Raw genomic sequence first — 27797 nt, 5'->3', positions numbered from 1 at the left:
TAAAACTTTCTTTGAAGGCCAGGAACAATCAGTTATGACCTGAGGAGACTGGTTTGCTGAGGCTCTGATTCTGTCACAAATACACATTCTCCGTTTCTGTGTGGATTTTTTTTTTTTTTAGGTAAATCAACCCTGCAGAATTATATGTTATTTTTTGTTTGTCATCTTTTCTAATTTTCTGAAAACTACTAGAGGTGCACTTTCCCTCAAGGGATTCAAAAGAAGAACATATATCCAAATTTAGGGTGGGGGAAGGTTGAGATTAGAAAGGCCATGGTACTAATTTGGGAAACAAGATTTAGACTCCACTCACAATTCTACCACTAATTATTTCTGACACTCCACAAATTAGTTAACTTCTTATTATCTTGTTTACTTAATCCACAAATGACTTGGTAATCCATCAATGGATTTGGCAATTCTTGATCCTCTTATAGTTAAAATAATTTCAACAGTTCTAAACAGTGGATATCACGAAACTTATGCCACTAACAAATGTGAACTAAAATTAAATTTCTAAAAGCTATGCAAACTGACAAATATTCAAAACTAAAATCCAAAGTAATAGGAAACATATCCTGACAATGAAATTATTTGTGGTTTGGAAACAATAATTCTACTGACATGTCTTGTTTATTCAGTTGAATGATCTAAACAGTTTACCCAAATCTCCTAATTTGTCATGGTTTGCAGAGTGAAGAAGAATGAAATTGTATGGGTTTTTATTGTATTAGAAATACAGTTTGGAGCCAACTAGTTGATAATGACTTCTTCATATTTTTCCAATTATAGGGTGGCTTCACACGTAAATATTCACTAAGCTCAAAAACTGGAACGCTTCTTCCAGAATTCCCTAGTGCACAACACCTCGTGTACCAAGGATGCATTTCTAAAGACAAGGTATCAATTAAAGATACTTCTCTATTGATTTTCTGATATGTTGGTTCCATATCTCAGTTTGCTGGGAATCTGATGGCACTTGCAGGAAGCAGTCAGAAATCTGCATAATCAAACGTAATTGACTGATTTATAGGAGGGACAAATGTTTACTAACATTGATTAAACACTTTCCAATTAATTATTTACCATCTGCATGATAGTATGTAATCAGAAGTTGGTAAAAGAAATCTCAAAAGACCAAAGATGATTTTTTATTTAAAACTCAGTATCACGGAAGAAAAGACTAGAATGTGTCTATCACATGTGGTTTCTTTAATTATAAGCTTTATTTTTTGATTAACTCTGTATAATTTTAGTAAATAGTCATTAGGCACATCTCTAAGACAGAATTTGTTCCAAGAATTGAGGGGGAGATACCTAGATGAATGCAAGGACTATACTAGAAGTTGACAAAGATTCCTTTCCATTGGAAAATTGTGTGCTCCCTGTATTTGCAATTTTTTTGAAAGTTAAGAAAGAAATAGTTTCATAGGATTCACTTTATACATAAACCTCAGTGTGACTTTTCAATGCTTATATGTAAAATCTAAGAGTAAATCCTGTATTTCTGAACTTCTAAATTCATTTGCTTAGTATCTACTGAATAACTAATAGCTCCTGCTATTAGTATTAAGCCAAGGCATAATGATTTCTACATTCTTCTTTCAACTGAAGTTAGTTTTTCATTAGTATTTAAGGAAAATATTTTTTTAAAGATTTATTTACTCACTTTAGAGAGAGAGAAAGCACATGAGCAGCAGGAGGGGCAAAGAGAGAAGAAGGAAAAATCTTAAGAAGACTCAGAGCTGAGCAGGGAGCCCATGGTAGAGCCAGTCTCGAACTGATCTCATAGCTCTGAGATCATGACCTGAGAGGAAACCAAGAGTAGGACATTTAACCAACTGTGCCACCTCGGGGGCCCCTTAAGGAAAATATCTTTAATATATGTTAAGTCAGTTCATATTCTTGAGGTGCAAAGACAGCACCTCAGGGGAATATGAGTAACTAATGTCCAACTGATTAGCAGTGGGCTTTCTGTGGAAACTGACAATAAAATAACACATTGATAAAAAGATCTATTGGCAAATAAGTAGAGATGCACAGTAGCTTCCAGGGTTCATTCTGAGGATCTACTCTTCCTGTTAAGAACAGGCAAAATATTGAATGTAATTCTCAGATGCTGATTCCAAGCAAGTCTCCTGAATATGTCCACTTTCTACTATTCTCCTCTCCCATCACATTTCTCAATGTTATCACATCTTTTTTTTTTTTACCTTATAGATAATATGTGATATTATGACTTCAGATTTGAGACATCTCCAGGACATGCTGACATGTAGCAGTCTGTGGGGAAGCCTGTGGAAATCAGTGGCACTCTAGGGAACATGGTTCTTTGGGGGAGGGCATGGTTGAGTCCCCTTTGTGGAGAGAATTGCTTACATGCAGACATATCATGAAGATGTTTGCTATGTAAATATGCCCTCTGAGAGAGAGGGACAGGGAGGGCAACAAAGGGAAAAGGAGAAGTGAGGACATGTTCCATTAGTTTATTGCAGTTTCTCTACTAGTCTCCGAGGAATTCCTTACCTGTCCACTGGAAACTGGTCTGGAGATCATTTCTTACTCAGATATCAGGATGCTTAAGTAACACCTGGTTTCTGAGTTCATTCCCAGTGGTCCTCATCATGAGCACTAGGGACAAGCACTTCTCTTTGTCCCTTGAAGATAGCTGGACCCTGCTTTTTACCTTTGTAGCCAGTAGCCAAGTTCCCCAGGTAACTTGGCAGTTTCTAGCAAGAAGGGTGAGGCTGAAGTTAAGCACTTTAGGCATCTGCCTTTTTGAAGCAGAAAGGATGGGACTTCCCAGTGAGAAATGGATCCCAGTGAGGTGGGGGCTGGGGCCACTTTCTGCCTCATCATCATGTCACTCAAGGCAGTTGCCATGCCTCACCACATACTCAAGAACTTTTCTTGAGATAAACTTGGCCTCTGCTCCTGCCCTCTATAACCATGGTGTCTGGTCTCAGAACAGTGGGCATAATTATGTTTAGAAGTAAAAGTATGCTACAATAAAAAATTATTGTCCTAAGACCATGTAAATATTAAATAAGCAAATGGAGCAACAATAGAAAGATTAAAAACTTTTGCTGATTTGTATATCAATGAGTATAAATATATGGAAATGCCTGTGAGGATAGAAGCTTCCTTGTACTTCGGTAGGTTTCAGGAATCAAAGGGCTAATTTTTGACAGCAGTTATGAATTCCTTTCTATTTTTCATACTGTCCTTATCCTTATTTTAAAAAATATGTCTTGGCAACCTTTCTAAAAATATAATGTCATTGCCTAAACTGTAGAGCATGTCTCGGTTGCACCAATGGTGATATATTCTGCTAGAGGTGCCTTACCTCCTTGCAGGGAGATTAGTAATTTGCACGTCACTGTGATACAGCCTTGGGCTAAACCACAAAGATGTGTGCTGTCACTAGGCTGTAAGAATAGAGGCTGGAGAGCAGAGGGTTAGACTAGGACACCCCTGTCACCATCACTACCCTAGTTACTGTCAGGATAAAAATAGCTCCAGCAGTCAACATGTATTATGGATTATTCCAACCACTCTGCACGTGTTACTTTGTTTAGTCTTCATAACAGCCCTATTAGAAACTTACTGTTATTATCATCTCTGTTTTCCAGATGAAGAATTTAAAACACGCAAATGTTAATGTAGCTTGCTTGACATCAAATAGCTAGTAAGTGACAGATCAGAGCTGTGTATTCAATCCAGGTAGTAGTCCATGGGCAAAGCTCACACCTGTAACCCCTGAACCATGTTCTCATTCACTTAGACTATACAGCTGGCAACAGGGAGTCATATTTCTAGCTTATAAAATACATTTGGATTTGAATATTACTAATTTGTTAAAACACTATTTAGTTCTAATCCATTGCAAATTTTAGAATATTTTTACAACTTTTTAGCTATGCTATCCAAATGTCTGTGGTAACATGGAAACAGAGACACCCCCCACTCCCTGCATAATAGACACCATTTAAATCTTTTTTGGGTAAATTTGCAAGTCACTTGATATTACTAATTTCAGGTAATAGCTAGTAGGATCTTACTGTGTATCAGGCCCTGCTCTATGTGTACCAAATCTTATTTAATCCTCTTCATGCCATGTGGGTAATATATGATTCATACCGTGCTTAAAGAGAAAAAGCTTAGGGTTCAGAGACAGAGCAGCATGTGCACAGGAGTGCAGGGAACTGGGTGCTCCATTTTCGCTGACAGAACCCGATTTGGAAACCGCTATGCCACACTGCCCAAGCACCCACTTAATACAAAAACTCTGTGAAGAGGTGATGCCTTTTACCATTTTATGTTTATTTCTGCAGCCAAAGGTAATTTTCTTCTTAGGTAGAAAAATACGTTGCTTTGGCTCCCAGCTCCCTGCACTGTCACCTGTTTCATCATTCATGGGACGTCATACCATAATTGTCTATTTGCTTGCCTTTTTCCTTTCACAAGCAGTAAGCTCCTGGAAATAAGGACTGTACCTTTGTTTTTGGTTCCTCGACATGGAGCACAATTCCTGGTACATAACAGGAGCTTAGGAAAATGCATGCTGAATAAGAGAATGAACAAATGAATGAATAAATAAATGAAGGCAGGGTTGAAAAGACTCTTCGGTTAAGCGTTTTCTTCCTTGAAATAGGTTGATACCCTCATAATGATGTATAAAACTCACTGCCAGTGCATCCTGGACAATGCAATTAATGGAAACTTTGAAGAGGTAAGGGTGACAAAGAATGCTTTGCTGCTCATATTCTTGTCCTGTTCTTTATGAGCTTGTGTTAAGGAAGGATCTTAATGTATATGCTTTTTGCTTTATAACTAGATCCAGCATTTCTTACTACACTTTTGGCAAGGAATGCCTGATCATCTTCTTCCCCTGCTCGAAAACCCTGTTATCATTGACATTTTCTGTGTTTGTGACTCAATTCTTTATAAGGTAAGCTCCTTGGGGTGTCTTAAACGTGAACCACGTATTTTTTTTTTAATGAGCATTCTGTCTAAATGTTTCCATTATATTTTCAATACACTTGTTATTTCTGGCTGGAGATACGATATTATTTTTTTCTGATGAGAAAGCAATATTTAATAGGTACGTATTTAATAGGTACGTATTTTAATGTAAGTGTACATTCAAACAAAATCCATCACCGTTTACGTTTGTCTGCATTTACCTGTGAAAGTGTCATGAGGAGAGCAAAAGCTTTCCTTTTATTTATTTATTTAGTTTTAATTTTTAAAAAGATTTTATTTGTTTATTCATGAGAGACACAGAGAGAGAACAGCAGAGACACAGGGAGGGGGAGAAGCAGGCTCCGTGCAGGGAGCCCGATGCAGGACTCGATCCAAGGACTCCAGGATCACACCCTGAACCAAAGGCTAGACACTCAACTGCTGAGTCACCTGGGCATCCCAAAAACTTTCCTTTTAAAACATTATCTGAGTTAGCAAGAAAACCCAAACTAGAATCCCGTTAAGCATTTAGCAAATAAAATCCTCCTCAATTAGTTGCTACTATTAGGATCTCAGCCTTGCAGAGAAGTGAAGCAGAAGCTAGTTGAACTCAGACCAGAAATAACTTCGCTCACCAAGAACTGGTAGGTAGGCTTGAGCCAGAATGGGGAGCCCCGTATTTTCATCCTCTGTCCAGTCCTCCCTCATTACAAAATAAGAGGATGGAGCAAGTGCAGTATATTCTCTACCTTTTGTTCAAGATCACATAGAAGAAGAACGAAGGAGAGGAAGGATTGTCTCATTCTGGGGGGTTGGAATATCTTTATTTAGAGGGAAAAGGTTTAGTTTGCAGTAACTGATTGCAGTGCTTAAGACCTGAAGAAGTAACCAGAAAAGGGAAATAAGGCGGCTCCTAGAGAGGGCATAAGAAAAGACCCAGGGCTCAAGCATACACATTTATCACTATCAAAGTAAAGCTGTTTGGACTCTCATTCAGTACCTCTAAGAAATATCCTTACACGTATTCTTTTTCTCTTTTCTTTACAAACGGTCTGGGTTTTTTTGTTTTTTGTTTTTGTTTTTGTTTTGAGTCCAACATGAAAGTACTGAGTTTAAGGACCTTGAAAATGAACTAAGTTTTCCGTCCTCATAGGGGACCCAGAGAGGCACAGTAGAATGAGTTTCTGCAAGTCTTCATTCCATCTTCTAAAGGGTGGTCGGCTTTTAGTCTATAAAACAGCACATGATTACCAAGGTCAATTCATTGGTAACGAACATACTGGCATATACATTTCTGTCTCATACACATGCAATACATGTGCATTTTGCTAGTAGGATATACAGGCCTTTGTAGATTAGTGTCTATCCACATTTTGAAATATCTTTTCCTCTAGACCTCTTGGTCCTCTTTGTCAGGCTGGACCACTCAGTTTACCAGCCAGCCTTGTGGATCTACATTGCTCATAGCCTATTCTGTCCCCACCTCCTTATTTATTCTAGTTTTTCTTGAGCTGGGATCAGTGAGCACTACCTACTTTCTTCTTTCTACTAGCTCTCATTCAGGTCCTACCCATCTCATTCCTACCCATCTCATTCCTAAGTCTAGCCCTTTCTTTCTGTATCCTTTCTGTTCTGACAATTAACTCTCCAGACCCAGTGTATTAGTGGTACTTGTTTAACCTACTATTGCAATGTTTCTAGGTCCCCCACCCTGCCATTCCACCTTTCTTACACACACACACACAGACACACACACACACCTCACACATACATTCATTTTAGAGGTAAAAATGTAACCTCCTGAAATGAGTTAATATATTATTCTCTAGAAAGCTGGGAATAAAAATTAATTGACAACTAAGTGTCTTTCTACAAAAATACTAAGAATTTATGTTAACTCTCTCTTGCTGTGATTAAGGTTCTTACAGATGTACTCATTCCTGCAACAATGCAAGAAATGCCTGAAAGGTAGGTTCAGTTAATAAAATGTGATAGTTTCTTACTGTAGGGTTTAACCCTACCCATTGTATTAAAATAAAACATTAAATAGAAATTCATTCGTTTATCAAGATTATTTTCCTGCTCCTGTCCCTTTGTATTAGCTAGAAGATGTGCCTCAATCCTTATATTCAAACCTTGATGAACATAATTGATGGAACAATCCTGAAATCCTTTTAATCTGAGAGATGTCCAAGTGGAAAATAAATATTTAGGTGTCATTGCCCTTGAAATACTGAGAAGTTCTTCAATGGAAACTGGCCAGAGGAAGATAAATGGGGGTAATTGATGGAAAATAACCACAGTGATAAAAATTATAAGAACTTTTTAAATCTTTATTATTAACTTTGGTCTTAACTGCAAAATCAGAAGGTAGCATAATGGACTTACCACCTTCTTTTAACAAAGGAATAAGATCTCAAATAGACTGTATTCTCCATCCAGGGGAGTTTGTACCTTTTGATCCCTTTCACCCATTTTGCCCCCACCCGTGTCCTCTCTGGCAACTGATGACAGATGGTACCTAGACTGTTGTGGTGATCAATTCACAATGTATACAAATTTCAAATCACTATGTTGTATCCATGAAACTAATACAATGTTTGTCAATTATACTTCAATTAAAAAAATCTCGAAATGATGCCTGAAGATTTTTCGCAAAATCTTTCTGATGTGTGAACAATAAAAACTTGAAAATAAAAAGCCAAATTTTTCTTTGTAAACAAAGTCTAATGAAAAAGTTAAATTTATTTTAGTATTCTGGGGCATAAATATGTGTCAGATGGACATAGTTGATGCTCAGTAAATGCATAATGATTGATAAAAGAAACTTTTGAATTATTTTTTCCTATAGATTATTTTATTTATTTATATAATAGTATTGTTCTGATCAGTAGTTTTTTCAGTTATCAATATGTAATCTTTAAACATATAATCTGAGCTCTAAATTAAGTACTCTTAATACTTCCATGTCACAGCAGAATGGCTGTACTTAATTAGTGGCAGATCTCCAGCCATGCAACTAATAGTAATAATAGCTGGCCTTTATTAAACATAATATGGGCTTTGAGACTACATAAATTATTTCACTTAATTCCTACAACCAGCCTGAAGTGACTATTTATGTATTTATTTCTTAAGTATGCAAATTGTTCATTGTAGAAAATGAAAAAAAAAAGGGTAAATGCATTAAAAAAAAAACCACTCATAATCTCTCCAAATTCGTAATGTCTTAGGTTATTATCTCATAGACTTTTCTAAGAATATCTGTAAATATATAAAGTCTTTAACGGAATCATAGTATATATACTAGTGTGGTATACTGTGAAAATCTTTCATATCAACAAATATAGATCAATGTTATCTGTTTAAATGGTTGCATAGATTTCCAGCATCTGAAAAATACTATATTTAACTAATTCCTTATCATTGAACAATTTATTTTTTAAAAACACAACTTGTCGGACTATTTCCCAGTAGCTATTATGATCCCATATTCACAAATGAGGAAACTGGCAGCAGAATGAAGTTATGCCCAGAGTCAGTTAACTCGTAAGAAACAGAGCCAGAATTTTAACTGAGGGCTATTGAACTCTGCTTCAGTCTTTTTCCTGTATCATGTTACTGCTTGCCAGTGTATGCGCAGCATCCCAAATGTAAATTTAGATCTGTTTTGTTGAGATATAGTGTATAGATTGTTGACTGATTTTTAAATTTTTGTGTTTACATATAAATGTTTGTGTATATACACAACCAACATTTGCAGTTTTCTAAATAGGGTCCTATAGTACATTTTTGATAATGTATCCCACAGTTATATTTGGATTATAGGAATAGGTTACTAGGAACTAATGGTAAATACCTGAAATGAAATTATGATCCCTATGTGATGTCTGTCAAGAAGCCAAGATATGCAAAATCAGGTGCATACTTACATTTTCCCAGAAATATTTTATAGAAAGTGACTGAACCATGAGCTAATATTAATAATAAGGTATTATTTATTGGTTACCCTCTGTATACCAGATTTGACTGGATAAATTTCCATGAATTATTTATATATAATAATCTTGTGATATAGATACTAATCTTATTCTTATTTACTAGATGAAATCAGAGCTTGAAGCAATTGAGTATTTTGACCAAGGAGATAAATGGCAGACCTAGGTTGAATCTATCTGACTTCAAAGTCATGTTCTTGGAATCATAGAATAACAGTATACCTCCGTTAAACTGCATTTACGTAATGCATTTTAAACAATTTAGCATTTAATATGTAATGTTTTTTTGTGTGTAGCTTATTAGCAGATATAAGGAATTTTGCTAAAAATTGGGAACAGTGGGTTGTTTCATCCTTGGAAAACTTGCCAGAAGCTCTAACTGATAAGAAGATACCTATTGTGCGAAGATTTGTATCTTCCCTGAAAAGACAAACATCTTTCTTACACCTTGCCCAGGTATGTTGGTATTTGAGTGATCAAATAAAAAATGAATTATCAGGTAGCAGAATAAGAAATTTTGAGATTGGAGACCAAGTAGAAAATAATTAAATGCAATGTGAGACCTCAGAGTGAATGCTAGGACAAAACAAAACAAAACAAAAAACAAAAAACAAACCATTAGTGGGAAAATTGAATTACTACCAGTTTTGTAGCATGCTGATTTCCTGATTTTGGCAATAAACAATGGTTAGGTAAGATGATAAAATTAGGAAAAGCTGAACATTTGGAAATATTTTGCATTCTCTTTGCAACTTTTTTTTAATAAATTTAATATTATTTCAGAATAAAAAGTCAGAAACCACAAAGCTTCTGAAAGCAGTGTAATATGCAAAACTATTAGCTATATGAATCCAGTTAATAAAAGATTAAAGTTGTGAGGACTGAGCCCATGTGATATTTGATGTTGTGAAACCCACAAACCACACATTTTAAACTACCTACAAATTTGGCTGTCTTACATAGGGTGAAAATGTAATTCTTAAATCACTGTTTGTATGTTTGTATATCATTAAAATATACTTTCCATCCTCTCACATGATTGTGTGCTTTGAAAAAATTTCTAGTTCTCTAAATTTTAAAAGACTTGGTTGGGCTAGTTCCAGATAAGAAATGTAACATTGTGAAATCCTAATTGTATGATCATGGATAAGAAATTCATTTTCTAATTTCAAAAATAGTTTTCAAAGCTATAACAGAGATGATCATGAGTTTCAACTATTGCTTTTAGTTTCAAAATGAGGAAACATTTATGATACTCTTCTCTCAAGGAACTATTTTTCTAGAAGCCAAAACTTTCCTTTAGATAGACTATCAATAATATGGTTTAGTGTCTATTTTTACTTTCTTTATGCAGATCGCCAGACCAGCTCTCTTTGACCAGCATGTTGTGAATTCTATGGTATCTGATATTGAAAAGGTTGACTTGAATAGTATTGGATCACAGGCCCTTCTCACCATTTCTGGCAGCACAGACACTGAATCTGATATCTACACTGAACGTAAGTTTAGAGCTGGGTTTCCCAACCTTGGCATTGTTGATTTTTTGGGCTGGATAAGTCTTTGATGGGGTGGGGTTGGCAGTTCCCTTAGACTACAAAATATCTGTTTGATAAACCTTGGTTTATAGAAACCTTTTAATTTAAAAAAAATTGTCTTGTACTTGAAAACAGTTGTAGCTACAGACTTTGGAAAACCTGGAAAATATAAAACATATTAAGAGGAAAATAAAAGCCATTCATAATCTCATTGCCTAGATATAACCTGGAAATAATGAAAATGTTTTTTAGTATTGTGGGTTTTCTTCCAGTTTTACATTACCTTCGTACACATTTCTGTGTGTTTTACACTCTTAGCATCATATGGTATATAATGGATATCAAAATAATATGTCAACCCAATACTGTTTTTCAAAGCAGAAATTCCCTGCTCAAGTTTGGACCATCTGACAGAGGTTACCCAGCCAATATGCATGACTAGACAACCAGACTCTGTTTTCAAGGGATAGCAATCCATTCTTTCCCCGCTCTCTCTCTGAAAGGACAAGAAGTGCAGCTTCTGATAGGCTGTTGCACAAATGATGGGCTGCTCTCTGGGGTGGTCCAACATCAGCCCTTCTTTCCATTTCCTAGCATAAAATTATATTAGCCTTTAGGACTCAGTAAACTTCAAACTCTTTAATAAGTGATAGCCCTAAATGGCCCCTTTAATTTTTACAAGGTAAAAGATTATTCATGTAAGTGGCTCGATTTCACAGTGCAAAATTTTTTCCTAAAGGTAAAGGACACTTGAAAAAGCAGGAAATCAGCAACTTTAGCTTAGTCATTCATTAGCTTTCAATGAATCTATTGCATTTAATGAAAGCTTTAGATTCAGACTGAATAATCAATTGCAAATGACAACTTACTGTTTCCCGGGGTATACATACTTATATAATATATAGCCTATATTTCAGTGTGTACCAAGATACATATAGTTATTACTAAAAATTTTGAAGAATAAAAAACTAAGGATTTTTTTGTTACTTGTTCTCAGGATATGAAATAATTTGGCACATTTAATTTCACCTGTCTTTCCCTTTTATGCATAAAATTCTTAGTGATTTCTAGTTTTTAGGTTTTCTCTTGGATTCAAAGTAGAGTAATGATCTGGTGTTCTGTTTTGTTTTGTTTTAATGTGGTAGATGACTCTATCACAGTGTTCCAAGAACTGAAAGATCTTCTTAAGAAGAATGCCACTGTGGAGGCTTTTATTGAATGGTTGGATACCGTGGTAGAGCAGAGAGTTATTAAGGTATTTTCAATGATAGGTTCACAAAATAGAACTTTTGTTAATGGTAAATGCTAAACTGGCTGTAATTTCTTGAGTGGTGGGGGAGGGATGGTTGTGTGTAAAAATGCTTTGAAGAGCTTTTGAAGACTTGCAAATAAGGTGGCCCAAATATCAATTTAGGAATAGGCCAGATTTGAGAGTGTTGGGCATAGATTCAGTTCTATTTGTCTTTTCTTGACAAAGGACTGCCAGATATTATGCCTTCCCTGTCAGTCAATAATGCTACAGCAGAGTCACCTCAGTAGTGAAAGATAAAAGCTGGACAGATTTGGCCCTTTTCTAAAAAGTAAATTTTCATAAATTCTGGCAGAAAATGTGGTTTTAAGTATTTCCATTTTTAAATTCTGAGAGTGCAGTATTTTGTGTTTTCTATGTTTTTTCAACTCTTTCACTTAACCCTCAAGCCATCCATCATGAAACAAGGCAATAAGAGCAAATAGATCCATCACCAGTCAGTGTTAGCCACTCCATATCAAGGAAACGGTTGTAGCGTAGGGACTTTTTTTCTCCTGGAAAGAAAACAGATTATCATTCAGGACCAGAGAAGTCAGAGTTAATCATTCACAGAAATATATAACCCTTCTTTGACACTTCACCTTCTGTTCTTTTTAAAGTTCTGTCAAAGGAAAATGAAGAGATAAAATATTTTGTGAATTATTTTATTTTGGTGCCCAGTTCTGTTAGGTAACAAAACCATATGGAATGAAGATCTATTAACCTTAATAATGACAACAAAGAGAGACGAGCATTAAATTCCCCAGATAGATCACTATATCTGATAAAAAAATTTCATGTCATGCCACCTGTCTGTTTGTCAGACAGCTTATCAACCCCTTGATTTTATGAAGGATGCATGTAGTAATGAGATGACAGATTTTATAGTTTCATTTTCTTCCTTGTAGACCAGCAAACAAAATGGAAGATCATTAAAGAAGAGGGCTCAAGACTTTCTGCTTAAGTGGAGCTTTTTTGGTGCTCGAGTGATGCATAACCTCACCTTGAACAATGCATCCAGTTTTGGTATCCTATGTGCTTGATAAAGCTCTTCCTACCTGAATACATCATTCACTCTCCAGTTGCATTCCCTAGCAGTTTTTAAACATGTGGCACTGTAATTTCTCAAATCTATGGAGCCAGTAGACAATGGTAGTTATGAGCCTGGGTTTTGGAGTCAGACTGCATGCAGAGTTACATCCTAATACTGCTTCTCTCTGGCTTGGTTTTTACTCAAGTTGCTCTGCTCCCTATAGAAGGGGATGAATATTTACAGCAGCATTATCAACAGTAGCCAAACTATCGAGAGAGCTCAAATGTCTATCGGCTGATGAATGGACAAAGAAGATGTGGTATATATATACAATGGAAGATTACTCAGCCATAAAAGAGAATGAAATCTTGCCATTTGCAATGACATGGATGGAGCTAGAGGGTATTATGCTAAGTGAAATGTCAGAGAAAGACAAATACCATATGATTTCACTCATAAGTGGAATTTAAGAAACAAAACAGATGAATGTAGGGGAAGGAAAAAAAGAGAGAGGGAAGCAAACTATAAGATATTCTTAACTCTAGAGTGTTCTTAACTATAGAGCAGCTCAGGGCTGCTGGTGGGGATGTGGGTGGGGATGGACTATATGAGGGATGGGTATTAAGGAGGGCACTAGTTGTGTTGAGCACTGGGTGTTCTATATAAGTGATGAATCACTAAATTCTACTCCAGAAACCAATATTTCACTGTATGTTAACTAACTAGAATTTAAATAAAAACTTGAAGCACAAAAGAAAAGAGGATAAATACTCCTCTTATTGGGTTGTGTAGGCACTTTAGTGAGATTTTATATATATAAACACAGTGAGATTATATATATTATATTATATATATATTATATATATATATAAACACAGTCTCGTACCCAATAAACACTTAATGAATAGGAGCTATTATCATTACATCCTATTAGTGCTTGGATAAATTATTTTTTGTTAAACAAGTAAACAATAATTAGTACATTATTTTCCAAAGGCACTACCCATTGAAGTATGGCAAATTTTTGCATCTTTTCCAGGAACCACATAACTGCACTCTGAGAATCAAAGAGCAGCCGAGAAGACATGTTCTTATATGTTTCTGAAACATCTTTCCTGATCGATTTGACTTGTGCAACAAACTGAGTCAAGTCAGATCTTCCAGAAATTGAATACCTTCATTTTCCTAAAATTTCTGGGATTCTTAGTTTGCAGCTATGATGCTAGCTCATGAACAGTACTTCTGCATTTAGTAGTAGTTGCTTTTCTAGAAATCTTCAAATTATAAATAGGTTATAGTTAACTAGGTTGTTTTTATTTAATTCTCAGTAGAATTAGATAAAATCAGTGAACTTGCATGGAAGGATGAATAAAACATATTGAGCCTATTATTTGATATATCTTGCTTATATGTAAAGTTTCTTAAAATATACAACATCGAAGCCTGACTTTATTATGAAACCAGACTTTTGTTGGGAAATCGGTGGAATAGTCCAAAGAAGTTTAAGATTTTCCAGGACAACTTCCAAATGAAAATGACTCTTTTGTTTTTTTTTCCAAACCAAAGAGAACTTTGTTTCAGGCCAGAAAGACATCTTTCTTGATACTTTTTTCAGACCATGGTGGCCATTGTCTAATTATTTAGTACAAAGTAAACAGAAATAGAGCAGAGTAGAGCTCATTCTCCCCAGGTTAAAGCTTATCACACTCCAATGTGTGCCCTCTTAAAGCATAAAGCATGTCTCACTTTCATCCGTATTTTCCTTTGATGTAATTAGTGGCCAAAGAGCTGGCAGGACAGTACACACAGTAAGCTGGGCAGGCGGTACACAGAAAGATTAGAGACTCAAGCATGTTGGTCTTAGCAGGTCATTTAAAGTCCAACAAGTATTTGTTTATTTCAGTTGCTCCTTGTAAAGTGTTGTGAGATGGTCACAAAGATAACTCGACTTCTCTCTCTCTCTTTCCTTCTCCTTCTCTCCCTCCTTTCATCTCATAATGCCCTCTCCCCATTCCCATCCACAAACAAGGTTCTTTCCATTTGATCCGAATGCTTCTTGATGAATACATTCTCCTTGCCATGGAGACCCAGTTCAATAATGACAAAGAACAGGAGTTACAGAATTTATTGGACAAGTATATGAAGAATTCAGGTAATTTAAAATGTATATCTTATTTTTTGCATCTTTCTTTCTTTAAACCTAAATTCAAGAATTTGTAAGTACACGTTGAGTGGGTCAATGAGTCTCAGTTTTTTTTCCCTGAGTGTGTCACAACTAACAGAGGGTGTCAACACTATTGGAACACTAGTTTTTCTCTCCACCATTTACACATAGAGTAGTCAAAGGAGTTTACTGGAAGCTCTGGAGGATATAAAATTGATGTTCTTGGGAGAATTTACACGAAGGTAGAGAGGTGATTATAACAAAAAAAATAACCATAATTCATGACAACACCTGTGGTACACCACTTATTTAAATGGTGTAGAAATAAGTTCTATAGAAGTTTATTTTTTAAAATTTTTTAAGATCCCTGGTCTCCAGGATCACACCCTAGGCCGAAGGCAGGCGCTCAACTGCTGAGCTACCCAGGGATCCCCTCTATAGAAGTTTACAGAAGGAAGAGAACATTTCAGTTTGAGATGTGATGACTTGCATTTTGAAGTCTGTCCACTCCAGAGTAGATTCCTAAGTGTTCCTCAGAACACACTTCACACTCACAACTGTGCAGATAACAATGACCACTAAACCCCAGCACCACTGCCATGACCAAACATCTGCCAGCCTCGTTTCCCATGGAAGATATTTCTCTGCAGTTGCCAGATTTATGACACAACCCTAAAACATTTTCAGTTTCCTTTTCTTGGCCTTATTTGTTAGGAATATGGGAATGATGTTAGCTTTCCCATTAAAAAAAAAATCTTTCCAGATGCAAGTAAAGCTGCCTTCACTGCTTCTCCAAGTTCATGCTTTCTGGCCAACCGTAATAAAGGCAGCACCGTTTCCAGTGACACTGTGAAGAATGAAAGCCATGTGGAAACAACCTATCTTCCTCTGTCATCCAGTCACCCCGGAGGCTTACCCTCTGCTCTGCACCCATTCCCTGCTGGGAATACAGACAACATGCCACTCACAGGTATGCTGTGAAATGCTTGGGCCTTACCACATCTCCTTTGTTTTCCTCAAAACTGATAACATCTAGCCATTGCAAGATTTTAAAAGATTTACGTTTCTATTAAAGCTTTATAATATTTTTGTGATTTTCATCATTTGTCATTCACGCTTTTATCAATACCACTATTAACATAGGTACTACACTGTGAGGTGGTCGTTTCGTTATATTGGAAGTACAGATAATGAGTTGTCTTCATTCAGTGGAAGAAAAAATTAGAGTAGGCATAAATAAGATTCTGAAGATGCCTTGAGAGTCAAAAAAATGGGATTCTTATTTATTTTTGGCTTTTGAGAAGATTTTCTTTCTCCCCCATTAAAAAGTAGATTTGGTCATTTTAGGATAACCATTACAATAATTTTCCTCTTTGGTCTGGAGTCCCTGTTGTGTCAGTCTGAATGTTTAGTGGTTGTACTCACTACTAGATAATACTGTTGCAAGTCCACTACTTGCCTTAATTCACAGATATAATTTCATTGGACACACAGAATTTTAATCCTGGAAGGCCTTTCAGTTCAGGGGCCTAATTCCACCAATGGAGAATCAGACACCAAGGAACTTGGTGGCATCAAAACTCCATTGTTCATCAGTGGTGTTTGCATGATGTTTTGAATTGGCTTCTTTGAAGCCATGCCATTTTGACCTTATTGCCTTTTTCTTTTACCCTAAAAATCAAACCAGTTAGCATTCAGCTTGTTTTTTAATTATGGAAAATGTAAAGAGCAGAGCCCTTGACCTTCCCATGCTTGAGCTCTAACCATTTTTGTACCCATGGAAGCATGAGGCCTTCCCAAACTTTCATGCATAATTACTAACTCCAAAAGTCTTCACTGTTGTGAAATAGACATGTATTGTGATGGTTTTATTATTTACTTATTTATTTTTTTATGTATTGTGATGGTATCTTTGAAACCTAGGTTTTTGGTGTTCCCTAGTTCTGTTGTTTTTAGAGAATAGGAATGAACCAAATCAGGAAAAATATTAATAAATATTTTGAATAATTTTTAAAGATGTGCACCCATCTGTTTTAATATGCCACTGGTGAATGCTGCAGTAATTTTTTTCCAGGTCAAATGGAGCTTTCCCAGAGCACTGGTCATCTGATGACACCCCCCATTTCTCCAGCCATGGCGAGCCGAGGAAGTGTCATTAACCAAGGGCCAATGGCGGGGAGACCTCCAAGTGTGGGCCCAGTCCTGTCAGCCCCCTCACACTGCTCAACATTCCCAGAGTCCATCTATCCTACCCACCCTCAAAGCAACCATGACTTTTATGGGACCAACTCTAACTATCAGACTGTGTTTAGGGCACAGCCTCACCCCCCATCAGGACTCTATCCTCATCGCCCTGAGCATGGTCGATGCATGGCCTGGAGTGAACAGCAGCTTTCTAGAGACTTCTTCAGTGGCAGCTGTGCTGGGTCTCCATATAATTCTCGACCACCTTCCAGCTATGGACCATCCTCACACAGCCAAGATTCACACAGCATGCAGTTTTTAAATACAGGAAGCTTCAATTTTCTGAGCAACACAGGGGCTGCCAGCTGCCAAGGAGCAACATTGCCTCCGAATTCACCTAATGGTATTGAAATTTTAAAGAATTTTTCCTGGTTCTTGAGATGGCAGTAAGGCAAAATCAGACATTGAGCTCTACCTCTGCTGAGCAGCATGTCATCCCATGTAAAGTTTCTAAAGATCATGGAATGTTAGGCGTTTGAAGCTCATTTCTTTCATATACAAACATATATCTAATTCTTGTGGTTTTTTTATTTTTTATTTTTTTTTTTTTATTTTTTTTTTTTTAATTTTTTATTTATTTATGATAGTCACAGAGAGAGAGAGAGAGTCAGAGACACAGGCGGAGGGAGAAGCAGGCTCCATGCACCGGGAGCCTGACGTGGGATTCGATCCCGGGTCTCCAGGATCGCGCCCTGGGCCAAAGGCAGGCGCCAAACCGCTGCGCCACCCAGGGATCCCTCTTGTGGTTTTTTTAAAGTTGCCCTTCTAAATCCCCAAATGATAAAAATATTAGGTCAAACGTGTGTTTGAGATCTCCCTTAATAAGCCCAAAAGAAGAATGTTTTGTCCTTTGAAAATATTCCTATTGAATAATGTTTCTTCTAGAGAACTAGCAGCAGATCTTACAGCTTAGGACGCAAACAGTGCTCCCTGTTAGTCTGATAAAACACTTAAAGTTTAGGGAGTTGGAAAGATCCGTGACTTCAGCTGCCAAAGCAGCTCTGCGTCCTCTTTCCTAAATGTAGGCCAGTCCTTCTTCCAGAAACACAATTCTGTAGATACAACTGGTATTTGACAAGCAGTGTAATCTTTGCGAGAGGTTAGTAGTGCTTTTTTCCTTTAAAAGAAGATCTTGTTAATTTAGATGAGGAGAATATGAGAGAGATGTAGTCTTTTATCTGAAAATTAGCAATAGAATAACTCCTTTGTATTTTTTAAAAATAAAAAGCCAGCATTGTGAACCATATCCATTATACAAGCACAAATCCAATTCTATAGTAAATGTAGCTGTGAATGTCATGTTTATAATGCAATATCTTTAGGGCTCTACTCTATTGCCTTGTCCCTTTTCCCTTCCTGTAATATTTTTTGTAATAAGTGAACTGAACATTCTTGACATTTTCTGTTCTAGGATACTATGGAAGTAACATAAACTACCCAGAGTCTCATAGGCTTGGATCGATGGTGAATCAACACGTTTCCGTCATCAGCAGTGTTCGCTCACTGCCTCCCTACAGTGACATCCACGATCCACTTAACATTTTAGATGACAGTAGTAGAAAGCAGACCAGCTCGTTTTATGCAGACACATCGCCTTCCGTTGCGTGTCGAACTCCAGTAGTAGGTAAATTATTTTAGTAGTTCTTGGAGACATTTTAAAAAGCTATGAACATCAGGTATGTAGTTTTGCTCTGGAGGGTGACTGTTGAAGTGAGCTGAGTACTCATGCTCTCACGGGTGATCCAACCCTTTGGATCTGAAGTCTAATTTTTGTATCTATTGATAATAGTCTTCCCCGTTCTCAGTATATATGTCACTGTGCAGCCTACTGCTAAATCTGTTATTCTTTAAAAGAGAATATCTGGCACTTTTTATGTTTGCAAAAAAGAAATATAACCCATCAGCCATAGTCTAAAGACTTTACCTTTTATGAAATCAGTAATGATGTCTTTTTCTCCCTCTTTCTGATTCACTGTTGGATGCAGGGGCAGTGCCAAGAGGTGTCTTTGGACCCCATAATCTCCAGCAGTACCCTAAACCACTCCAGGTTTAAAATAATGGTGATTTGTGATAGAGGTTACTGTCATTTTCTCAATAATATGTAAAATGTGATTAGACAGCTTTGCAGAAAATGTTGCTCCTTTTATTGTTCTGCTACATACGATTTAAGGAAAAAATGAACAAAACTGTGTGTTTGCCATGAAGTCCCCTCGCATCTTCTTCTAACTGGGTTGCTCTCCCTGGGAAAATCCTGAGACTTGTACTAGATGTGTTAGCAGTACCCAGCTAAGTGTCTGCCACATAGTAGGAACTCCACACATCAGTGAGTTGGAAAAAAAGGGGCAAAATACATGGGTAGAAGCAGTTTCCTGTATTAGGAATAAGGGATCACATGCAAGTATAGATGCATGTAAGTGTCAAGGCAGAGTGTTAATGTTTATATGCGATGGTTGAAATCTTCCAATGGAATGGATTTCAAGCTAGGATAAGTAAAGGGCTTTAACACCCAATGGGAGCATAAGGGAGAAGGAGACACATTCCATCTCTCCTCCTTAGTGTGCTTTTCCAATAACTCAATAGGAAGCACCTCTTCCCTTCCCGTGACCATTACAGATGCTCCCTGAGCAGAATCTAGCAGCTCATCTCCTGTTATCTGCAGATGGTCATTGCTTCTAGGTTACTCTAATGAAGCAGAAAATTCCACTTCAGGAAGTTTCCTCACCGTGAGGCTAAAATGTATCATGTTGCTATTGTTACTATTAGTTCTGTTTACCTGTAGAGATAGTGGAAGCTTTGCTGGAACATAGCTTGGGTGTAGGATGGATTCTAAGCTCTAGTCATCAGAGGTGGCTTACAGGTAAATGGCAGAGAGGGCTTCTGAGTGAAGGGAGGACCCACTGTCTGCTTCCTTAGTTGTAAAGCCTGGTTTTCAGGGACAGCGAAGAAGGTAGTCAGAAAAATGAGAAAAACAGCAATGAGAAGCCAGCAACCACACATGCAGGAAATGCAGTGTCAGAGAGCCAGTTGGTCAGATTCTCAGGAACTTACTAACATGTGCCAAACTTCATTCTAGGCATTGAGGTTATGGTGGCAATTGGGATGGAATTCCTGACTATAAGAAGTTTACATTCTAATGAAGAGAGATAGAGCAATGGGTATATAGACAAATGCATTACGAAGATAATGTTGGATACTCTGAAGTCAATTAAATGGGTAAAATGACAAATAATGATGGAGAAACTGCTTTCAGTCAGGTAGTTGGGAAAGGAATCCTGAGGCAGGGATATTAGAGTTGAAAGCTGAATGATGAGGAGGCAATGACACAAAGGGCTGAGGATGGAGTTCTAGGCAGAAGAAATGACAAGTGCATAGTCTCTGAAATGGGAACAAGGAAAATTCAGTGGGCAGAAAGAAAGCCAGTGTGTTTTGAGCATAGTGAATGAAAAAAGTGTAAAAAATAAATCAGTGGCCAGAGACCAGTTCACAGAAGATGTTGTGAATAAGGGCAGGAAGCGTAGTGGGAAGTCATTGTACCATTTGAGGAGAGTGACAATTTACTGTATACTTGAGCGACATTAACCTGGAAGCTCCCTGCAGAATGAGAAGGTGCGGCAAAGGTGAGGTCATGAGATCAGTTAGGAGGCTGCTGTGTTGGTCCAGGTAGGAGAAGATGGTGGGTATTTTGTTATTGTTTATTTTTTAAGATTTTATTTATTTATTTATTCATGAGAGACAGAGAGAGAGAGAGAGGCAGAGACACAGGCAGAGGGAGAAGCAGGCACCATGCAGGGGGCCTGACGTGGGACTCGACTCCAGGTCTCCAGGATCAGGTCCTGGACTGAAGGTGGTGCCAAACCGCTGAGCCACCTGGGCTGCCCTGTTTTTGTTTTTTAAATTTAGAATAAATTAGTTAATATACAGTGTATTATCAGTTTCAGAGGTATAGTGATTGATCAGTTGCGCTCAGTGCTCATTACCGCAAGCACCCTCCTTAATGCCCATCACCCAATTGCCCCATCCCCCCACACCTTCCCTCCAGCAACCTTCAGTTTGTTTCCTATAGTTAAGAGTCTCTTATGGTTTATCTCCCTCTCTGATTTTGTCTTATTTTATCTTTCCTTCCATTCCCATATATTCATCTGTTTCTTAAATTCCACATGTGAGTAAAATCATACAATATTTGTCTTAGCATAATACCATCTAGTTCCATCCACATTACTGCAGATGGCAAGATTTCATTCTGTTTGATGACTGAGTAATATTCCATTCTACATATATACATCTTTATCCATTCATTTGTTGATGGACATCTGAGCTCTTTCTATATTTTGGCTATAGTGGACATTGCTTCTAGAAATACTAGGATGTGTGTACCCCTTCAAGTCAGTATGTTTGTATCCTTTGGATAAATACATAGTGTAATTTCTGGATTGTAGGGTAGTTCCATTTTCAATTTTTTGAGGAACCTCCATACTATTTTCCAGAGTGGCTATACCAGTTTGCATTCCCACCAACAGTGTAAGAGGAATCACCTTTCCCTACATCCTTACAAACATCTGTTGTTTGCCGACTTATTAATTTTAACCATTCTGACTTGTGGGAGGTGGTATCTCATTGTATTTTGATTTGTATTTCCCTGATGCTTAATGATGTTGAGCCTGTTTTTCGTGTGTTTGTTGGTCATTTGTAGGTCTTCTTTGGAGAAGTGTCTGTTCATGTCTTCTGACATTTCTTGACTGGATTATTTGCTCTTTGAGTGTTGAGTTTAAGAAGTTCTTTATAGATTTTGGATACTAGCCCTTTATCTGATAAGATATTTACAAATATCTTCTCCCTTTCTGTAGGTTGCCTTTTTGTTTTGTGGACGCTTTTGTTGCTGAGCAAAAGTTTTTATCTTGATAAAGTCCCAGTAATTCATTTTTGCTCTTGTTTCTCTCACCTTTGGAGACATCTAGCAAGAAGTTGCTGTGGCTAAGGTCACAGAGGTTGCTGTCTGTGTTTTTCTCTAGGATTTTGATAGATTCTTGCCTCACATTTAGGTCTTTCATCCATTTTGAGTTTATTTTTGTGTATGGTGTAAGAAAGTGTGGTGAAGATGGTGGTTTGAACAATGGAAGAAGTATGGGTGGAAAGAGGAGGTAGATTTGGGATATATTTGGGTGATAAGGTTGTCTGAATTTAAGTTTGAAATTGAGTTTTCTTCATGAAATCTGTAGAAGAAAAAACAATTTCTAGGAAAATAGAATAAATATGTGTGATCAATGCAAACATAAATATAGAGGCTTAAAGTGAGTGGCACTTGCAAAGAAAAAAATGTCAGTCAATATTCAATTGCTGATTATATTTTCCTTTACAGCATCCAGCTTGCAAACCCCAATTCCTTCCTCCTCATCTCAGTGTATGTATGGAACTTCCAGTCAATATCCAGCTCAAGAGACCCTGGATTCCCATGGAGCGAATGGTAGAGAAATGGTGTCTTCTTTACCACCCATCAACACTGTGTTCATGGGAACAGCAGCTGGAGGCACTTAAACCAACAGTGTTGGGTGGGGATTGAAACCAAAAATCTCTACTGCTCAACTACTATTCACTCAGATTACTATCAGGGTAAAGAAAATGGAATATACAGTGACAAAACATTGTTTTTCAAGTCACTGTTACAAAACTTTGGACAACTCCATAATGAGTGGAGATACTTGCAGACTTTGCTTGCCCACAAATTGTTTAAAATGTGATCTCATTATTAATTATAGTTTCAAACATTATCAAATGGAACCAGTGGAGCTTTGAAGATGCAAACATTCCAACTCTGAAGATTTAATATTTTGCTTCCTAATTTATTGAAAAATCTGTGTGCTGTTTCATATTTGGTCTATAAAAGGAAAAAAATATTTAATGCCTTTAAAATAACTTTAATTTATTAGGGTCTCAGAATCATTGTTTACTATCCCTTATTTGACCAAAAGTCAAATGTGTATGTACTACCTCCTATGGAAATGTTTACAGGGTCAAGACTTAATTCAATTCAGCCTAGACCAAAGTTGCTTGACTTTCAATCCTGTGCGTTAGTGTGATGATTTCTGTTACATAGCAGTATTTGAATTCTATGTAACTGAATGGAGATTATAAGTGCTTTCCCACTTTATTTAAGAAAGATAAGAAGAAATGAAAGAAATAAAGTACGAAAATATTTTTAAAGGCTCGATTGCTCTCAGAGCTGTTACTGTTTCTGAAAAAATGCTTGGGATTTTCAGGTGAAGCTCCTTTGGATATTGAAATAAAGACTAAAGATGGTTGGTCAAAACATCGCAATTCAAGAATCCATTCCATATCATATCCATTCATATAAATATATTAAGGAAATTGTAGCTGATAGACTGTTTGAACTTCTGCAGATTTGGAAGCAGTCTTTAATCAAGTATGTGGCTTAGAAACTGAGAGCGAATGATCATCTGAAAGCAGGGATCATCTGAAAGCAAAGAGAAATTTAAAAGTGAGGAATTTATTCCATATGAGTTAAGAAAATTTGATACACCATCTATCTAACTCTATTTTTTTTTTCTTTATCATATGTCTTAGCTGAGAGGTCTGTAGTAGGACTCATGGCCTGTAATGGCAAACCTCTATTAACTTCACAGGCTTTTCCTATCATCTTACAACAGCCCTTAGATTATTTGTATTAAGGATTGGGTTATACTGTGATTCCAGGTACATTCTTAAAGGATTTGTAAGCCCCAAATGCCCATTATCCATCATGATGTAATTTGGTGAAGACAAACTGTGGAATTGTTTTCAGCAAACAATAAACAATGAATTGTGGACTTGTCAGAGTGTTGCTACCATTTGCTCAGTAGCGTGCTTAGTAGCATGTAGTTTATGAACTAATTAATTGAGCAGAAGAATTTTGCAACAGCAACAAATCATGAGAAAAGCAATAAATGTTGTATTACTTGCTATAGTAATATTGGAAGAGTACAAAGAGTAGTGAAATTAATAAGGGCTTGGGATGAAGTAAAAAACAAAACAGCTTTAAGAAATGTTTGGATGTAAGTCTTGAAAATTAAGAACCAAATTTCCACTGTATAGTAATTATATATTCAGCATGTATTTTGTGTCAGACACATTGGAAGATGCAAGTTAAAAAAGATGAAAATGAAAATACAAAGACTATAAAATAACTCTGCCAATACTTTTACTAAATTCCAATGTAATGATGAAGAGGTGATATGATAGGAAACAGAAACTCACTGAAGATTTTTGAGTAAAGAGTAAAATGGAGGAAGCGATGTTTAGGGAATAGCCAGCAGCAGCTGGAAAGGGAGATGGACCAGATGGAGGAGGAACTAACCCAAGAATGGGCTATTTCTGAGACCATCTCTCTCATCCAGATATTCAGCAGATAAGCTCAGAGACTACATGGAAGCAGAGTGAAGGGAGCAGGAGAATGAAGCCCAAGCATCGTTTCAAAGAGGCATGAGCATCATTTAGTACAATTGAAGGATTAGCAATTTACTAGATTATAAGGGATTACAAAGGAATACATTAATAGTGGCTCTAAAGTTTTCCTTAACCCTATTTGCAGAACATTTCGGTATAAATAGCTGACTCTAGATTGATGGCCCCTTTGTAGAAGGGGGAAATGATCTGGAGCTGGGAGAGTCCAGAAGATAAGTGAACATTATCTCTGGGCCTCATGTGTGTCTGGCTGATGACGAGGTGCTAAATTTTGACATCAAGAAGACTGATTTGCTCTTTCCCCCAGGCAGTGGCACTTGAGCTTCTCTCTCTTAGATGTATAATGGCATTTCTCAGTGTGGGCACTATTGGCTTGCAGGCAGGACAGTCCTATTTTTTGCAGGACTATTCTGCATATTGCACAGGATTTAGTATCCCCAACTCTCAAACACTAAATACCAAAGCACTCCCCTCACCCAGCCTTGTGACAACTGAAAACATCTTCCATATTTCTGAATGCCCCTGGAGAGGCAGGGCCAGTCCTTCATGAATGAAGTGACAGCATCTTTAATTTTACCTAGAGGGAGCTTGAGACATTTAATACCTTTCTGCCTTTCAGCTACAGTCATCATTTAAGAATTGTTTCTTTCAAGGATTTGAAGCTTGGATGCTCAAGGCATTTTCTGCTGTTCTTTAGGTTAATTTTAATACAGTTAAAGGATCTGGCCTAGTTTGTTAGTGTTTCTGTTTGTGAAAGTAAATAAATGATTCTTCAAGTAATTTTTAGAAGTTGTGGAGTATCAATTATAGGGAAGTGACCTGTTCAAGCTAATGCTTATGGGAAGTCCAATATTAAGGTAAGAAATTAAAAAATCTAGAGGTTTATAATCTCAGTTCTTGAGGTACTACCTTTTAAATCTTGTGTTATAGTGGTAACTGTAGATAAATGGCATAATGAGAAGTGAATGTTCCAAATAATTCAGTGGATTCTTGATATGATTCAGACACCAAGAGCCTGGTTTATAACAGCTTGAAGAAAAAGTAAAACCCAGGTATATCATTAACATAGAATTACAGATCAGAAGAGATCTGGTTTATTTTCCTCTCTCTGGGTAGTACTATACTCAGAAAAGTTAGAGCTCTCCTCAGTTGTATGTTCCCAAGTATGCTTTCCGGTTAGAAAGGCATTTTTAAAAATTATTTAAGCTAAGTTCTAATTACAGTTGTGATGTAAAATCTTTCTCTTTGTTTCTGATTTGAAAGAGAAAGTCCATGAGACCCCCAAGGTCGTCCATGTCAGGAGCCCATTTTGGAAATGGGAAGGGGAATATTTTTTATTGCCATGATGCATGACATGTAGTGTCAGGACCAAGGATGTGAGGATCCTGCAATGTGTGGGACAGATTTACACAATGAACTGTCCCACATCAAAAGTCAATAACACATCTATGGAGAAATGGAGGTAGACCAGTAGGCTGTGAGATGAATGTCCCCAAACTTTGCCTAGTAGTGGTGCTCCAAATTAAATGATATCTAACCCAATCAGATGAATTCTTCAGGAACTGTGACTATGAAACTCATATGCACAGCCTGGAGAGGCAAACAGGCAGAAGAGTAGGACTAGAAGCAGGGAGAAAGAGAAAGAGAGCTAGAGAGAAGCCAGTTGTGAGAGGGGTCCAGCAAGCAGCCACGAATGGGCTCCTCTAACAGGACGCTGAGACAACAGGTGTCCAGAGCTAGACCTCTAGACACCAGAGCTGACACTATGCCATCATGATCAGTGAGGCACAATGCCCAATTCCCCTCTGCCCTCTCAGATTTACCCTTGTAGCCTTTATTGACATGGTCTCCATTTAGCCATTCAAAGTACACCTACTCTGACTACACCACCAGTTCACAGAAGCATGTGTTTCCTCTTCTTCAGAAAAACTTGATAAACAGTAAATTAGAGGCTCACTGGTGATGTTTTTCAACCATTGAATTTATGCTCATATAAATGCAGTCCACAAAAAAGAGACAAAGAAAACCAATAATTCTTGAAAGTGAGCCCAGGTAGTACATTCTCCCCATCCACCCACCCCCTTCAAAAAAAGAGAGAGAGAGAGAGAAAGAAAGAAAGAAAGAAAGAAAGAAAGAAAGAAAGAAAAAGAAAGAAAGAAAGAAAGAAAGAAAGAAAGAAAAGAAAAGAAAAGAAAAGAAAAAAAAGAAAAAAGAAAAACTCTTGGAGAGAAATGGATTCTGAAGCCCAAACCCAAAGTTCCAACTTTTCAAAAGAGCAGGAGACAAACGAGACTGATGTCTGAACTCCTTGGAAAGGGATATTACACGCAATCAGATTTCTATATAACAGGGAGCAAAATTAATTGTCATACAAGTCTCATGATAACAGCTATGAGCTCTTCTGAAGCCTGGAGTAGCAAACTAATCATACTATATTTTGAAGGCAAATTTATAATCACAGGTGAGTTATAGAAATTTAAACAAAAACCTTCTAGAAAAGTAAACAATAGTGATTATAGCATATAGAACATTTTGTGCTTTGAGAAAGATAAGAAATGATGAGTTTATATAAAAGGTTATTGTACTATCTCGTTCAATTATTGAATTCTAAATTAAATCCTCAAGTTTGTAAATGGCAGAGAACATAACTTGTCTGCTCCAAAAGCACACTGATTAAATGAAAAGAAAATAAATTTCAGTTACTCCTTGATTATAGGTGTTAGCAATGCCTGGAAAAGATTGCTAGTTGCAATGAGTAATCTATTCATTAATTTTGAGATATTTGATTATAAAATAAGGCCCTATCTCTGTTCTGACTGGTAAAAGATTTTCAATTAGTTTTCCAATCTCAAGATCTTATAAATAGGGGCACCTGGATGGCACAGTCAGTTAAGTATAGGCCTTTGGCTCAGGTCATGATCCCAAGATCCTGAGCTCGAGCCCCATGTCTGGATTTCTGCTCAGTGGGGAGTCTGCTTCTCCCTCTCCCTCTGACTCTCCCTCCCCTTGTGTGCACATTCCTCTCTCTCAAGTGAATAAATAAAATCTTAAAAAGAAAAAAATCTTATCAACAGTGCTAATTTTTATTGATCTTGGGCATATAATATTATGGTAG

The 27797-nt window shown here is 37.0% G+C and overlaps 1 protein-coding gene across 1 annotated transcript in view; it reads left to right on the top strand.

Moving 5' to 3' along the window:
- Positions 1 to 24038, top strand: part of RFX6 (regulatory factor X6) — a 54684-nt gene extending 30646 nt beyond the window's left edge. The window contains exons 7-19 of the mRNA XM_072748025.1: positions 793 to 900; positions 4655 to 4732; positions 4838 to 4951; positions 6884 to 6933; positions 9260 to 9419; positions 10318 to 10462; positions 11644 to 11753; positions 12695 to 12812; positions 14849 to 14971; positions 15747 to 15953; positions 17058 to 17570; positions 18639 to 18851; positions 22584 to 24038. Coding sequence (XP_072604126.1) covers positions 793 to 900; positions 4655 to 4732; positions 4838 to 4951; positions 6884 to 6933; positions 9260 to 9419; positions 10318 to 10462; positions 11644 to 11753; positions 12695 to 12812; positions 14849 to 14971; positions 15747 to 15953; positions 17058 to 17570; positions 18639 to 18851; positions 22584 to 22759 — 2115 coding nt within the window. The 3' untranslated portion in view covers positions 22760 to 24038. The remainder of the gene's footprint in view (positions 1 to 792; positions 901 to 4654; positions 4733 to 4837; positions 4952 to 6883; positions 6934 to 9259; positions 9420 to 10317; positions 10463 to 11643; positions 11754 to 12694; positions 12813 to 14848; positions 14972 to 15746; positions 15954 to 17057; positions 17571 to 18638; positions 18852 to 22583) is intronic.
- Positions 24039 to 27797: the final 3759 nt, after the last annotated feature.

The sequence above is a fragment of the Vulpes vulpes genome, chromosome 1, assembly GCF_048418805.1.
Source record: "Vulpes vulpes isolate BD-2025 chromosome 1, VulVul3, whole genome shotgun sequence".
NCBI lineage: Eukaryota > Metazoa > Chordata > Mammalia > Carnivora > Canidae > Vulpes > Vulpes vulpes.
Note: the sequence above shows the minus strand (reverse complement) of the source record. Positions and strands in the feature narration are given on the sequence as shown.